Source organism: Pinus tabuliformis, chromosome 1_2 (assembly GCF_031772625.1).
Source record: "Pinus tabuliformis cultivar Carrire ecotype Pingquan chromosome 1_2, CPIR1, whole genome shotgun sequence".
Lineage (NCBI taxonomy): Eukaryota > Viridiplantae > Streptophyta > Pinopsida > Pinales > Pinaceae > Pinus > Pinus tabuliformis.
The window spans coordinates 412,822,652-412,836,668 of NC_142298.1; the positions used below are offsets into that span (position 1 = coordinate 412,822,652).

General features: G+C 35.9%; 1 protein-coding gene across 1 annotated transcript in view; it reads left to right on the plus strand.

Annotated features, from left to right (window-relative positions):
• The window catches only part of LOC149206093 (26S rRNA (cytosine-C(5))-methyltransferase NOP2B-like), an 83,016-nt gene that overhangs the window by 35,283 nt on the left and 33,716 nt on the right, over window positions 1–14,017 (plus strand). Inside the window, exons 10-15 of the mRNA XM_089395298.1 lie at window positions 384–493; window positions 698–766; window positions 908–982; window positions 6,134–6,226; window positions 6,380–6,459; window positions 6,564–6,663. Coding sequence (XP_089251424.1) covers window positions 384–493; window positions 698–766; window positions 908–982; window positions 6,134–6,226; window positions 6,380–6,459; window positions 6,564–6,663 — 527 coding nt within the window. The remainder of the gene's footprint in view (window positions 1–383; window positions 494–697; window positions 767–907; window positions 983–6,133; window positions 6,227–6,379; window positions 6,460–6,563; window positions 6,664–14,017) is intronic.

The following is a 14,017-nucleotide window of genomic DNA, read 5'->3' on the forward strand; positions in this document are numbered from 1 at the left end:
CTAAAGTTTCTGCCAGCTTGACATGCAAATGCATTCTAGTCAGGTATGTTGGTTTCTGTTGACATATGGCGGTGATAGTTTTCTTTTTGGTGATTTGGAAATAGATAAAGGTTTTGTATGTTATTTAGGGGTCAATGATTTTGTGTGTGATTGATGTCTATATGCCTTGCAAATGTCAAAAATTTATGAGACACGGTCTTGAGATTTGCACACATCTAAAACACGTGAAGTTGCTGGTAATTTCAGTCAATGTAATGATAGTGAAATTGTCTTGTGTTTTTTTTAGTTGTATCATGCTTATTATGGTGCATTTCTCTATAGCAATTGAATCTGGTTCATCAATTATGTGATTGTTGCCACTTTTTTCCTCAATCCAAATACAGGAATAATATATGCTAATGAATTGAAAAACTCGAGACTTAAATCTTTGTCTGCAAATATTCATCGAATGGGTGTGACAAACAGCATAATCTGCAACTATGATGGCAAAGAGGTCAGCATTTTCTATAAACATGATTTCTTTGTGTATTTTAGTGTAGTTATTACCATGTATTGCTTGCTTCAAATATACTTTTGACGAGGAAGGAATTTCTAAAATTCAGATACTTCTGTTGAATGCTAGAATCTCTATATTAGAACTAACAGATGCATTACTCAATGATGCTACATTTCATAACTTTTCCCTTTTTGACTGCAGCTGCCAAAAGTGTTGGGTCTGAATTCACTTGATAGGGTGTTGTTAGATGCACCCTGCAGTGGCACTGGTGTAAGTGCTACTGGAATTTTCTTTTAACTGAAATCTAATTCTTAACTAAATTTTCTACTGGAAGCTGCTTTTTGAATATTTCTACTGCTTGACAGAGTGTCTGGACTCTGGACCACACTTTGTTTCCCATTTTGTTTGCAGATCATTTGGAAAGATGAAAATGTGAAAAGTAAAAAGAGTGCGGAGGATATAACGAAATGTGCTTTTCTGCAAAAGGTATGCAATGAATGTGTTGTCTATTATTGGTTCTGGTTATTTAAATTATGTTTTCTTTTAGCTGTGGTGAAATCACATATAAACTCACATGGGTGAACTTAGTACTATTCTTTACTAAAGTTGTGGAGAGTCGTGAAACCTTTTTTATTAGATGTCCACTTTACTCAGCGGTCTATAAACAAAAATATTTGATTAAAATTAAGTAAATCTAAAGCTCAGTCAATGCTATGTGAAAATTATACCATCATTTTACGTTCCACTGGATGATTTTGAAGATACTTGCTACAATCTATAAGAGTCTGTGCCCTACTCCAAACTACCTAACCTTGTATTACAAGGGTATCGACTTCAAATGACCATCAAGATTATGAGCTGGAACCTTTGATCAGATTAGGAAATCTAAATAGAACTCATGCACTATGATCATGGCATCCCCTCATTTTGTATTTGTTCATTTGTGAGGTTATATTTATTTCTTATCAGCTATATCCTTCTGAAAGGAAAAAAAAAACTTCTGGTTTCTAGTAACGTTGATTCAGTGTTGCTTTCATTTGGATATGTTTAGAAAGAATTTTGAGTGTTTTAAAGCAAACCTCATGTGAACTTTGTTAGACCGTTGACTTCAACTAACTGATAGTGACAATTAAAATAATCTGGCTTCAACAGACTGATGATAATTTGACTTCAACAAACAGATAATAACTCACATATTGTGCTTCTACAATTCTGAATACAAAAAAATAGATTGGCATAACTCTGTTATTGATAATTATTCTACAGACTAAGTTGAAAGCATTGTGGACAAACATATGCATGGTCCAAAACAATTAACTGCCCATGTCAAAACTAGCATTGGCTGTTGTTTTGATCATTGTATGCTGGGATTTCAAACTTTTGGCAAAGTGGTATGTCCAAACAGAATGCAGAATTGGCCTGTAGGCTCTTTTCAACAAAATTATGTCGTCTATCTTTTGCCTGATTCACCTTCCTCTCATCTATAGTTTGAGAAACAACTGGTATAAATGGGGATTAGGTTCCATCACAGAACTTGAGTTTTGGAGAAACTTGAGTTTTTGACTTTATCAGTATTTCCCCATTCCGGTGCTGTGCGTGAATATCCACATTGACTGTACTTTCCAACTTATGGATACAATCATTTTTTGTTAAGTGTATTCTGATCCTCAACATGTGGACTTTATGAACTAGTTCAATTATGTTTGCAACTTTGCATGCATATTAACCATAATTTTGATTAAAACTGTCAAGCATCCAAGATTTAGTGTCTGTGGTTGAGCATTTCAGTCATGGAAATTCTTTGTTCAGTTTAGTTCCCGCGTATCAAGATCAGTGTTACTGTTACATTTATTGGTGATATAATGTCCTTATAGTGATATATTGTTAGTTATTCCCCAAGCTGATAATACTGGTGATAATTACTGTGAGTCAAGGGAAATTATTACCCTGTACAGATAATCTCAGCTTCTAAACATATTCTTTGTCTCTCACTTTGCAAAAGCGAGGTAGGGGACTGAGCTTTGAGGATACTGTGACCAATTTCCATCAAACAAACAAGGGGAAGTCCATTGTTTTCATTGCCATCATTTATCTCATGAAATACATCTATTTTTGTTTTGAAGTGATGTCATCTCATCCTGTCAGGATTTATGTCTCAGGACAGATATCATATTTCAGCAGACGTGTGATGTACCACTTGACATCTTACACATCTTATATATCAGTCTTAATTTCATATTTATCTAGCAATACGTTTGTTTGATATTGTTGCTGCTTTAAATGTTTTAAAACTTGAAAAATGATTATTTTTGTGGATAAAACTTTCAGGAAATAATCTGTGTAAGATTTAGAGGTGTCCACTGTTTTGAATGGACACTCCACTCATCATCAGGGACACATAAAGCTAAGATTAATGAGAGAAAAGAGTACTGTGTTTAAAATTTTATAGGGTGAAAAATATTAGATGACATTGTGAAATTTGAGAAAAATAATGAAAATTGAGTAAAATAATAAAAACTGAGCCAAATAATGAGAACACTATGGCAAAATAATAAAAGTTAAATTAATAGAGTTGTATTTTTTTCAAAGTTTCCCGATAATTTCTCATATTTTCCCCGACATCGCCTATAATTTATATTCTGAACCCTTGGCGGTAAATTAGCCGAGATGATCAATGTAACATTGAGATACAAGGTAATCTGGAGAGAGTTTTAAGTTTTAACTAAATATGCTTGTGTATTATTTCTAATTGGTTTGTAGGCTGGGAAGCTGAGCAGAAAGTGTTTTTCATCTTCCATGCCTTGTATTCTATAGGTTGGATTGGTTCCTTCTTAGTGGGTTTTGGGTTGTGCCCATTGTCCTGTTTCACTACGTAGGTTGTGCAAGTTTGTCCTAATGTTGCAATGTTTATTTATTTATTCTATTTTTTTTTGAAATTTTTATTTTTAACCCTCCCAGTTTATTACTTGTTTTATAAAGATATGGTTTTCCAGGTTATGGTCGATGTCTATTTGTAGTAAAGTCATTTCTCCTCACATTTTATAATGTGGCAATTTCATGTCTTTTCTTTGATTGTCTTATAGCATTGTTAAGAGTTGCTGAAGTCCATTGTTACTGGACTTGGAATTAGCAAAAAATTGGTGAGGCAAAAGAGCGAAGAGTCTGAATTGGATCACAAAAAAATTGGCAAATACAAAAAACAAATATATGCACATATTTTGAATTTAAGAAAACATTTTTCATTGTTATTCAATGAAACTAATGTCCATACAATGCAAAATATCAATAGATCGCCAAAATTTCATGGATGAATAGGTACCTCGTATATAATATGACTCTAGACTCCAAACGGAGAGCTGGAAGCATTTGTGTATAAAAGTTAATAGTAAACACTGAAGTCTGATACCAAATAGTAAAAAAATGAAGAAGCAGATTCTCCCATGGCTGCTTGACTCTCATGGTTCTCCAAGTTCTCAAGGGAGAGAAGAGGAGCCTCCTCCAATTGAAACCAATAGGATGTGGGATCTAGTTCAGCCTCCTTCAAGTTTAGGTCGATACTTAAATGATCCAAAGCTGTCATCATCATTACACACTGAAATTTGAATTAAAGTTTAAAGTTCAAACTTCAAATCAATCCTTCAAATTTAAATGATTAAGCCTTAGATAAAACATGAAGTGAGCCAAGCCTCGTGCTTCTTAGTGTCTTGCCAAGAAATTGCTGGTTGCGAATCCAAAGATTTTAATGGACAAAACCCAGGTCATTTAAGTGCTTTTGTGTTAATTGGTTGTGCTTGGTGGAATGTATTTTCTCAAACATGCTCCAGCTGTGCTTGCAACTTGAAGCACCACAGGTTTGATTTAAGATTTTAATGGCAAATTTCTTAAGATTTAGCGTGTCACTGCAAAAGTTTTGTCACCAAAGACCGAGCAAATGTCAAGGGTTCAAGAGTCACTCTGTTTGTCACTTGGCAGAGGAGAAACTAGTTCAAACACAGGGAAAAGTTATTGAGAACCCACAAAAACTGTATTTTACAAACAGGGGTCCAACCTGAGTTGAATTGTGAGTCAAAATTGCCAAGCTGATTCAAATCACGATTTTGATTCAGTTGACTGAGTCAAACTCAGTCAATCTGAGTTTGATTTGGGAAGGTTTGAATCGGTTTGTTCAAGGGTCAACCTGAGCCAAACTCACTATTTTCCAGTTTAAATAAGTGATTCCTGTTTCACTGGTGAAAGCCAAAGTGTAATGAGCAATATTTCACTACGCAGGTTGTGCAAGTTTGCCCTATTGTCACTGTTTTTTTTTTATTTGTTTATATTTAATATAATTATTATTTCTTTTCTTTACCCTCCCAGGCTGTCACTTGTTTTATGAAGATCTAGTTTTCTGCGTTATGGTTGATTGCCTATTTGTAGTAAAGTCACTTCTTATTGCTTTCTATATTATGGCAATCTCAAGTCTCTTTTCTGATTATGTTTTCTGGCATTGCCAGGATTTAGTGGAAGCCAAAGTGTAATTAACAAAGTCTTATCATGCACCCAATGATGTTTGCCTTTAAAATTCGGATAGTGCCTGTTTAGTACTGAACTAGGCATTTTGATGCCTAGAGAAACTAAATTAAAGCTTGGGGACAAACACTTTTCGCATATCTAAAATATTTGAAGTTTGTGATGTTCTTCGTAAAGTGGAAACATTTAGAACTCAGTGTATATTTAACTACCCAATGGATAACTGCAGCGAGAGTCACCAAAATAGTGCAGAAAGTCATATTAGTGGATGGAATATGCAAAAGCAAAAAAGGTAAATATAACATTTAAGTATTAATTCTTACATGTTTGATGTAGAATGTGCGTGCGGTCAAAAGGATTTGTTTGATATTTGGTTGCACGTCTTCTTAAGCTTTTTAAAGAACCATCTTCATTGAAGGTTCACATGAATAAAATAAGCCCGTGTCATATTCACTGAACACATGTTGGTGTCTGGAATTTTTTTTGGCCCATAGCATGTATCTTTTTTTCTCTGAGGAAATATTTGGGCAGATCCACCCAAAGGGATCACATCCCGCCAGCTTATTAGCAGAGCCTAACCCCGACGGTGTTGAGGAGAATTGACCCCGTGACCTCCTATTACTGAGGAGCTTAAGTGACGGGAACTCGACCAATTGAACTAACCCTTGGGGCTTGCCCATAGCATGTATTAAAGCCTCTGTCATGCTATTTCAAGCAGTCTACAATGGTGCTTATGGAAATCTGCAGCTTGCTACAAGCATTTGTTTCTAAATTCTTGCTAATTCCCTGCTTGAGAATTCCTTTATGTTTATTCACTTTCGTGATGGAAAGTTTTTCCCATTTTCAACATGTGATTTACTGGGGTTAGGGCAAAACCTTATATATACTTAGTTAAGACGCTCATGAAACCTGTAAGCTAATCCAGCATACTAACCGTATGATGTTTATCATTATTGACAACATAATGATTTATGTAGCATGACCCGGTAAATGTAGATCAGTTTTTAAGCTTTTTGTTGGTGGTAAAAAGTTACAAACATTTATTCTGTCAGAATATTTTATAATTGAAACTGCAATTTTTTTTTTTTTCAATCCAAAACACTTAATTGTTTTTGAATTTCATTGCAGCAATTACTTCTTGCAGCAATTGACATGGTGGATGCAGGCTCAAAATCAGGAGGTTATGTAGTATACTCAACTTGCTCAATTACTGTTGCAGAGGTATGCAGATCAAGTATGATAGTTTGTTTGATGCTGATTTCTTGTTACATTAAGTGCCATCTATCAGTTGCTTGTATTTGTTGTGCCCATGCACAGATCAGTAATTTTTTTTTCAGAATTTCGAGTTATAGTTGATTTTTTGAGGTGTTGCAGAATGAGGCAGTTGTGAACTATGCACTTAGCAAGCGTGATGTAAAAGTTGTCCCATGTGGTTTGGACTTTGGTCAACACGGGTAGGTGTAATGTTTACAACTTTCAGGGAGGATTTGAGACAACTGTTGATTTTTTTCAATTGTTGCTTTGCACTTTAAGTTCCAATTGAATTTTCTTTTGACAGGTTTATACGTTTTAGGGAGCACCGCTTTCACCCTTCTTTGGAAAAGACAAGGCGTTTCTATCCACATGTTCATAACATGGATGGCTTTTTTGTTGCAAAGGTAACAACATGATCATTTCTCTATAGTATAATTTGGTTGATTTACATTAATATTAACTCCTTATTCAAAAGGTAGTTGACTTTTTTTTTCCCAGTTACATGTCCTGGAGAGAATCCTTGGGCAGTTTCCCTTAGTCTGAAGATGGTACCCAGGGTAAACCCTAGATTCTTCATGGCATAAAGCCTGGTCAACAACAATGCTCAACAATATACTCATCATGAATTCAATATGTCACTTTTGGGAGTAGAACCTCGGTGGGGAGGATAACACTTCATCCCACAACCACTCTAGCTATACCCAATTGACCAAAGAGTAGTTGATTTGTTTTCTCAAGTCTTACATAGAGAAGACTCAAGTGAATGGTGTGGGATTTTGAGAAGGGAGAACTTAAGCAATAGAAATGTAATTGATCAACTCCCTGTTGAAAGAAAACACATGCCCTATTTTCTCAGTCTTACATATAGAAGAGACTCAAACGAATGGTGTATGGTCTCACAAGTGATACATTATAGCAGTAGAGATATACTTTAACCACTACATGCACATTGTGCTTGTTATGTTAGTTTTAGGGGTAATGTTGTTAAGTAAAAACACCCAAGCAATTCAATATGTGATATCCCATTTTGACAAAAGTGAGGAATTTATAAACTACATGTTGAGAATTATAGCTCAGACAAGAACTTCTGCACGATTTCTGTGTGAATGTGCGAGAAATAGCTTGAGATATTTTTGAAGAAAAAAATCTATTTTGTAATTTACTTTAGTAAAAAATTGAAAGTCTTATATTTAACACTCGAGTCTAAAAGTGTATCTGATGCATGATTTAGATTAGGAGTAATCTTAAAAATAGATTCCTATCTAAATGTATAAAGATGGTTCAAGGAATAGGATTTCATCATACTAAATTGTTAAGCAGGTTGAGCGATTGAGAGAGAGGGACAAGTAGCTAGGTAAAGGTCGTTTCTGGCCAGCGCACAGTTTTGTACAGGTGTATGGGCAGTGCCGTACGAATTTGTATAGCCTTATGGTCAGCCATATGGACATTCTTACAGTGATACAAGGTGGAGGTTGTACAGTTCACTATACAGTCTGTACAGTAGGCTGTACATTATGGGTAGTCGTTCCACTCAAGTTTGGGGTGATTTTGGCATCTGTGCAATGCTGTTTTTTGTGGGTAGCTTGCGCAGGCTTCTGTGTAAGTGTTTTGAAGGACTGGAAAACTGATTTTGAAGGATTAACTATATGTAAATGTGTGAAACTGTTTTTATTGTTTTGCTATTTAATTTATAGCTATTGTGTGATTGATGATGTTGTCAAGGATCTATAGTACCACAACAAGAAGGAGGTGAAATTAAAGTGGATGATATTGGATGTCATAAAGGATCATCTAATCCCTCATATATCCAAGAAGAAAATGACGAAGGAGATGTTTGATGCCTTGTTTAGTCTTTTCTAGAGTTAGAACATAAGCAGGAAGATATATTGTGGAACAAACTCAGATCTAAAAAAATGACCAGATCAGACAGAGTCACTGGTTACCTTGTGAAGATCACATAGATTTCTGATCGACTTGCAACAGATGGGGAGAAGGTTGAAGATTTAGAGCTAGTGAACATAGCACTAAATGGTTCTCCAGCTTCATGGGAACCATTTGTCAATGGTATTTGCACTCGGGGAAACCTTCCTGACTTTAGGAGGCTTTGTGATGACTGTATCTAGGGGGAAACTGAGATGGAGTCAATGGATAGCATAAAGGGTGGTGATGAGAACCCATCTCCATTTAGTCAGTCAAATAAGGGTAGAGGTAAAAGACCCAACAAGTGTGACAGAAAGAGTAAGGAGTCAACTTCACAGCCAGGAAAGGACTTGAGTAAAATCAAGTGCTTTGTTTGTCATAAGCATGGTCATTATGCATTGCAATGTTTAGAGAAGATGGGTAGAGGGGAGCGACAACAAAAGTAGGTAGCAGTCTCTATAGAAACCTAGGTGAACAAGTTTGTTGCCAGGTTAGAGAAGGATTTCTTGATTATATCTTATCTTTCTACCAATGCAATTTTGAGGGCTACATGGGATGTGGACAATGGGGCATCTTAACATATGACATCAACCTGAAAATTGTTTTGTAGTTTGAAGGAGCAGGACCTAGGAGTACAAGTTGAGCTTGGTGATGATGTCAAGTACCTACAAACATCTGTGGGTACTATTACCTTCTATCTTGAGTTGGCTAATTCTTTAGATTTTGATGATGTCATTAGGGGAATTTTGAGATCTAAAATGGGCCTCCTAAGGAAAAAAAATAAAATAATACTTGAAATAATAAAATAAGAGTTAAGAACTTAAAAAGAAAAAGAAAGAAAACTACTTTTTTTTATTGTATTTTCGGCTTTTCTCAAGTGTGGCACAAAAGGATGGGGCACTTGTATCACATGGCATTGCCAATTTTCAGGGAGATAGTCACAGGTTTTTTAGAATTCAATATTAAGCAACATGGTGTATGCAAAGGGTATGCAAAGGGTGCACACTTTGCAAGTATGGCAAGGCTACTTTCCCAAGCCACAAACATAGGTCTAAGGAGATCTTAAATCTAGTATATTTGGATGTTCATGGATTGATGCTAGTAGTGTTCATAATAGGAAGCATGTATTTTGTTTCATTTATTGATGATTTTTCTCACAGGACTTGGATCTACTTCTTAAAGACGAAGGATGGGGTCTTTAGTAGCTTTTAGGAGTTCAAAGTTCTAGTTGAGAACTAAATAGGGAATATCAAAGTTTTGAGATTGGATGATGGGGGAGAATATATCTCTAAGGAGTTTGAGGGTGTTTGCAAGGAGGTAGGAGTCAAGAGGGCATTGAAAATTTTGTACAACCCACATTAGAATGGGGTTGTAGAGCGGAAGAATCAATCCATCATAGGGGTTGCTAAGGCCATGATACATGACTAGAACTTTGCCAATTCTTCTTTGGGTGAAGGCATGCAACACAACAATCTAACTTCTAGAACTAATGTCCTCACAAGATCTTGGAGGACAAGAAACTGAGGAGGCATTCACTAGTGCGAAGTCAAAGGTGTGTCATTTTTGCATCTCTAGTTCAATTTATACCCATGTATTCCTAGAAGAGAGGACCAAGTTGGAGCCCTTGAGCATGAAAGATTTATTTGTGGATTACAATGAGACTTCAAGGGCTTATAGGGTCTTATAATCCAAAGTAGGGCAAGACAATAGTTAGTTGGGATGTAAAGTTTGAGGAAGACTTTGGAATTAGGAAGTCCCATGAGCTTATTCTAGTGAACAAAGGATGAGGGGAAAATCTCCAAATGTTGAGTTTATATCACCAGTGATTGCTAAAGAAGTACACCATCGTTTAGGTGGAGAAGGGGAGATGGTGGTCCCTTGCATTTTTGTCAGGATACCTCAATGGTTCACTCAAATATTAAGGGATGTTGAGGAGCATGTTGAGACTTGTAGGAGCACATCAAAGAGGGAAGACCTTTGAGGAAGATATATTAGATTGGATTGGCAGTCAACATTTCAAATTTTGAGCCATCTAACATTCAATAAGCAATAGACTAGTAGATATGGTGGGATGCCATGGTGGAGTACACCTCCATCACGAAGAATGATGTTTGGGACATAGTGCCAAGACTAGAGGGAAGTTAGTTGTGAGTTCTAGGTGCTTTGACAAGATTATGCATGTTGTAGATTGCAACATTGAGAAGTTCAAAGCAAGGTTTGGTGAGAGGGTTCTCCTAGATAGAGGGAGTGGACTACGAGGAGACTTTCGCTCCAATTTCCAGACAAACTTCTATTAGGGCTATTACGTCCTTGGTTTCATTTATGGGATGGAAGATACATCAGATGGATGTGAAAATAGTTTTCCTTAATGAGATCATTGAGGAAGAAGTGTACACAGAGCAACCTCAGGTCTTTCAAGTGAGTGGGAAGGGTTTCCGTGTTTGTTTTCCAATGAACAACTTTAACTAGTTCATGGTGGAGCCAAGGTAGGAGCATTGGGTACTAGCAAAACATGTGTTGAGGTATTTAGGGAGCATAATGAAATATGGTCTAAGATATCTTAGAGATGGTGAAGTGAAGATGTAGGGGCATTCTAATGCATATCAAGTAGGCAGTACAATAGATAGGAAGAGCACCTCATGGTGTTGCTTTATCTTGGGATCATGGATGGTCTCTTGGTTCATAAAGAAACATAATTCTATAGCACTTAGCTCAACATATAATAGAGATCACTTTATACAAGATAGAATATTTATGGGAGATCACTTCATTAGGATAGGATACATGGCTTCAAGACTGGAAAGAAAATCAATTGTGAGTTCCAGGTGGCTCTACATTGAGTAGTTCAAAGCGAAGTTTGTGGTGAGAGGGTTCTTCCAGAGACAAGGAGTGGACTACTGGGAGACTTTTTCTCCAATTTCTAGGTACACTTTTATTACAACTATTATGAATATCTTAGAGATGGTGAAGTGAAGATGCAAGGGCATTCTAATGCATATTAGTTAGGCGATACAACAAATAGGAAGAGCACGTCATGGTGTTTCTTTATCTTGGGATCACTGATGGTCTCTTGGTTTAGCAAGAAGCAGAATTCTGTGGCACTTTGCTTAGCAGAGAGTTGAAATCACTTCATACGAGATAGGATACTTATGGGAGATCACTTCATTAGGATAGGACACATAGTGCCAAGGCTGGATGGGAAGTCAATTGTGAGTTCTAGGTGGCTCTACAAGATCATGCATGCTGTAGATGGAAACATTGAGAAGTTCAAAACGAGGTTTGTGGTGAGAGGGTTCTCCCAGAGAGAGGGAGTTGACAATGAAGAGAATTTTACTTTTGTTTCCAAGTACACTTCTATTAGAGCTATTATGTTCTTGGTTAATTTATGTGATGTAAGATACTTCAGATGGATGTGAAGATAGTTTTTCTTATTGGGATCGTTGAGGAAGAAGTGTACATGAAATAAGCTTGGGATTTGAAGTGAGTGGGAAGGACTTCCATGTTTGTTTTGTACTGAACACCTTGAGTTAATTCATGGTGAAGTCAAGGTAGGGGCATTGGGCACTAACAAAACATGTGTTGAGGTGGCCGAAGCAAGAGCGTTGGCACTAGCAAAACATGTGTTGACGTACTTGAGGAGCACAATGAAGTATGGTCTAAGATATCCTAGAGATGGTGAAGTGAAGATGTAAGGGCATTCTACCACATATTAGGTAGGCAATACAAGATATAGGAAGAACACCTCATGGTTTTGCTTTATCATGGGATCATTGATGGTCTCTTGGTTTGGCAAGAAGCAAAATTCAACGTAGAGTAGAGATCACTTCACATTAGATAGGATACTTATGGGAGTAGTGAAACTCTAGTATATTTCCATGGATCAGTGGGAAGTTGATATTCTGACCAAGTCCTCGGTAAAAGGGAAGTTTGAAGCATTTAGATATTGACTTGAATTGGGGAAGAATTCCTTCCTCATAAGAGGGAGTGTTGAGAATTATAGCTCAGACAAGAACTTTTGCATAGGTAGTGTGATTGTGTGAGAAATAGTAAAATTATTTTTTAATAAGTTATTCTGTTTTTGACAAGTAATTCTATTTTGTAATTCAATTAAGTAAAAAAGGTGAAAGTCTTATATTTAGTAGTTGAGCCTAAAAGTGTATCTTATGCATGAATTAGATTATGAGTAATCTTAAAAATAGGTTCCTAGCTAAAGTATAAAGACAAGTCAAGGTAGAGGATTTCATCACACTTGAACAATTGAGAGAGAGAGATAGAGAGATCATGCAACTAGGAAATAATCATTTTTGGGCAATGACTAGTTCTGTATGGATCCATAGAGTTATATGGACAATATTCATACACTATGGATGTCCATATAGTCGTATAGGGTAGAGGTTGTACAATTTGTATAGTAGGTTGTATGGTCTATACAATACGTACTTCTTAGGCAGTTGGTTCACTCAAGTTTGAGGTGCTTTTGGAACTGTGCATTGTTGTTTTTTGTGAGTACCTTGTAGAAGTTTCCTTGTAAATTCTTTGAATGAAAATTTGATTTTGAACGAGTAATTACTTGTGTATGTGTGTAGCTGTTTTTATGATTCCGCTATTTAATTTCTAGCTGTTGTGTGATGTTATGATCTGAAATTTAATTTCAGCATTAATTAAATTCAACAATCTACTTGTTTGATTGAAATCATAAGGACATTAGCCACTCAGGCTAGAAATTTTCACACTAATAATCATTCATTTAAATAATCACATCAAAATGATATATATCTAAATGAAAGAAATTGTCCCTTGATAAAGCAATTTGAGTATCATAGATGTAAGTTGTTTTTTCTTTTATTATATTATTATAATTATTATTATTTTCTTCTAAGTCAGACAACTTTTATTTTACTATGCAAACAAGAAGCATACAATGTGCACTATGCTTATCGGTCTACCACTGGGGAAACTAGACTAGTAGCATAATAGAAAAATGTTTGTTCATTTAAACAAATCTAAACTTAATGGAAAAAACTATAAAGACTTTAAAGTTTGAAACAATTTGAACCTTTGCTAGAAAACTTAGAGCTGATTTCACCTAGGATTGCAACAATGTTGCCACTACCGCATATGACAAAAATGGAATGAAAATGCATCTATCTGGATGGTGAATCCACCTGATTTGTATCAGGGACTTCATCCTCCTTTTTGGAGGTAGAAAAAGTTTGCAAGATTTTTGGCCAAAATCAACATGCTGTCGATGAGCTTTCTTGTCTACTTTTGCATTTCATCTATGCACGATAAAAAATTTGTTGGCCTTCAGAGCATTCAACTAATACATTGCCCGTGATGGTCTTCAATTGCCATTTTATGTCAATAATTTGCATATATCTTATTTGTCATATTCTTGTGTTCCCTGTATCAAGAACCTAGCCTCTAACCTCCTCCTAAACCTCAACATCTTGCTATAAACCTCCTATATATTATGGCTTTTTTTCTTCTTCTTGCATTTGTTTGAATTTTAGATGTGGTAGATTGCACATAAACAGTAGTCAAACCTAAGTTGCACGATACGAGGAAGCGGGTATGAAACGTGACCCCCTTTGGAAATGGGGAAATACTATATATATGTTAGGAAATTTAAGAAATATTATGTGCAATCATAAAGCATACATGATACAATATTACATTGTGATTAAATTGTCCAATGTCATTGCATAAACTACAAGTCTATCAATTATATATGATGATGAAACAACTGCCTAAGAAGTACTCGTGAATGATCAAATAATGAAAGTAGCTGAAGTCATTAAACATATCAATAGGTCTCCTCTGAATTTATGGAAAGGG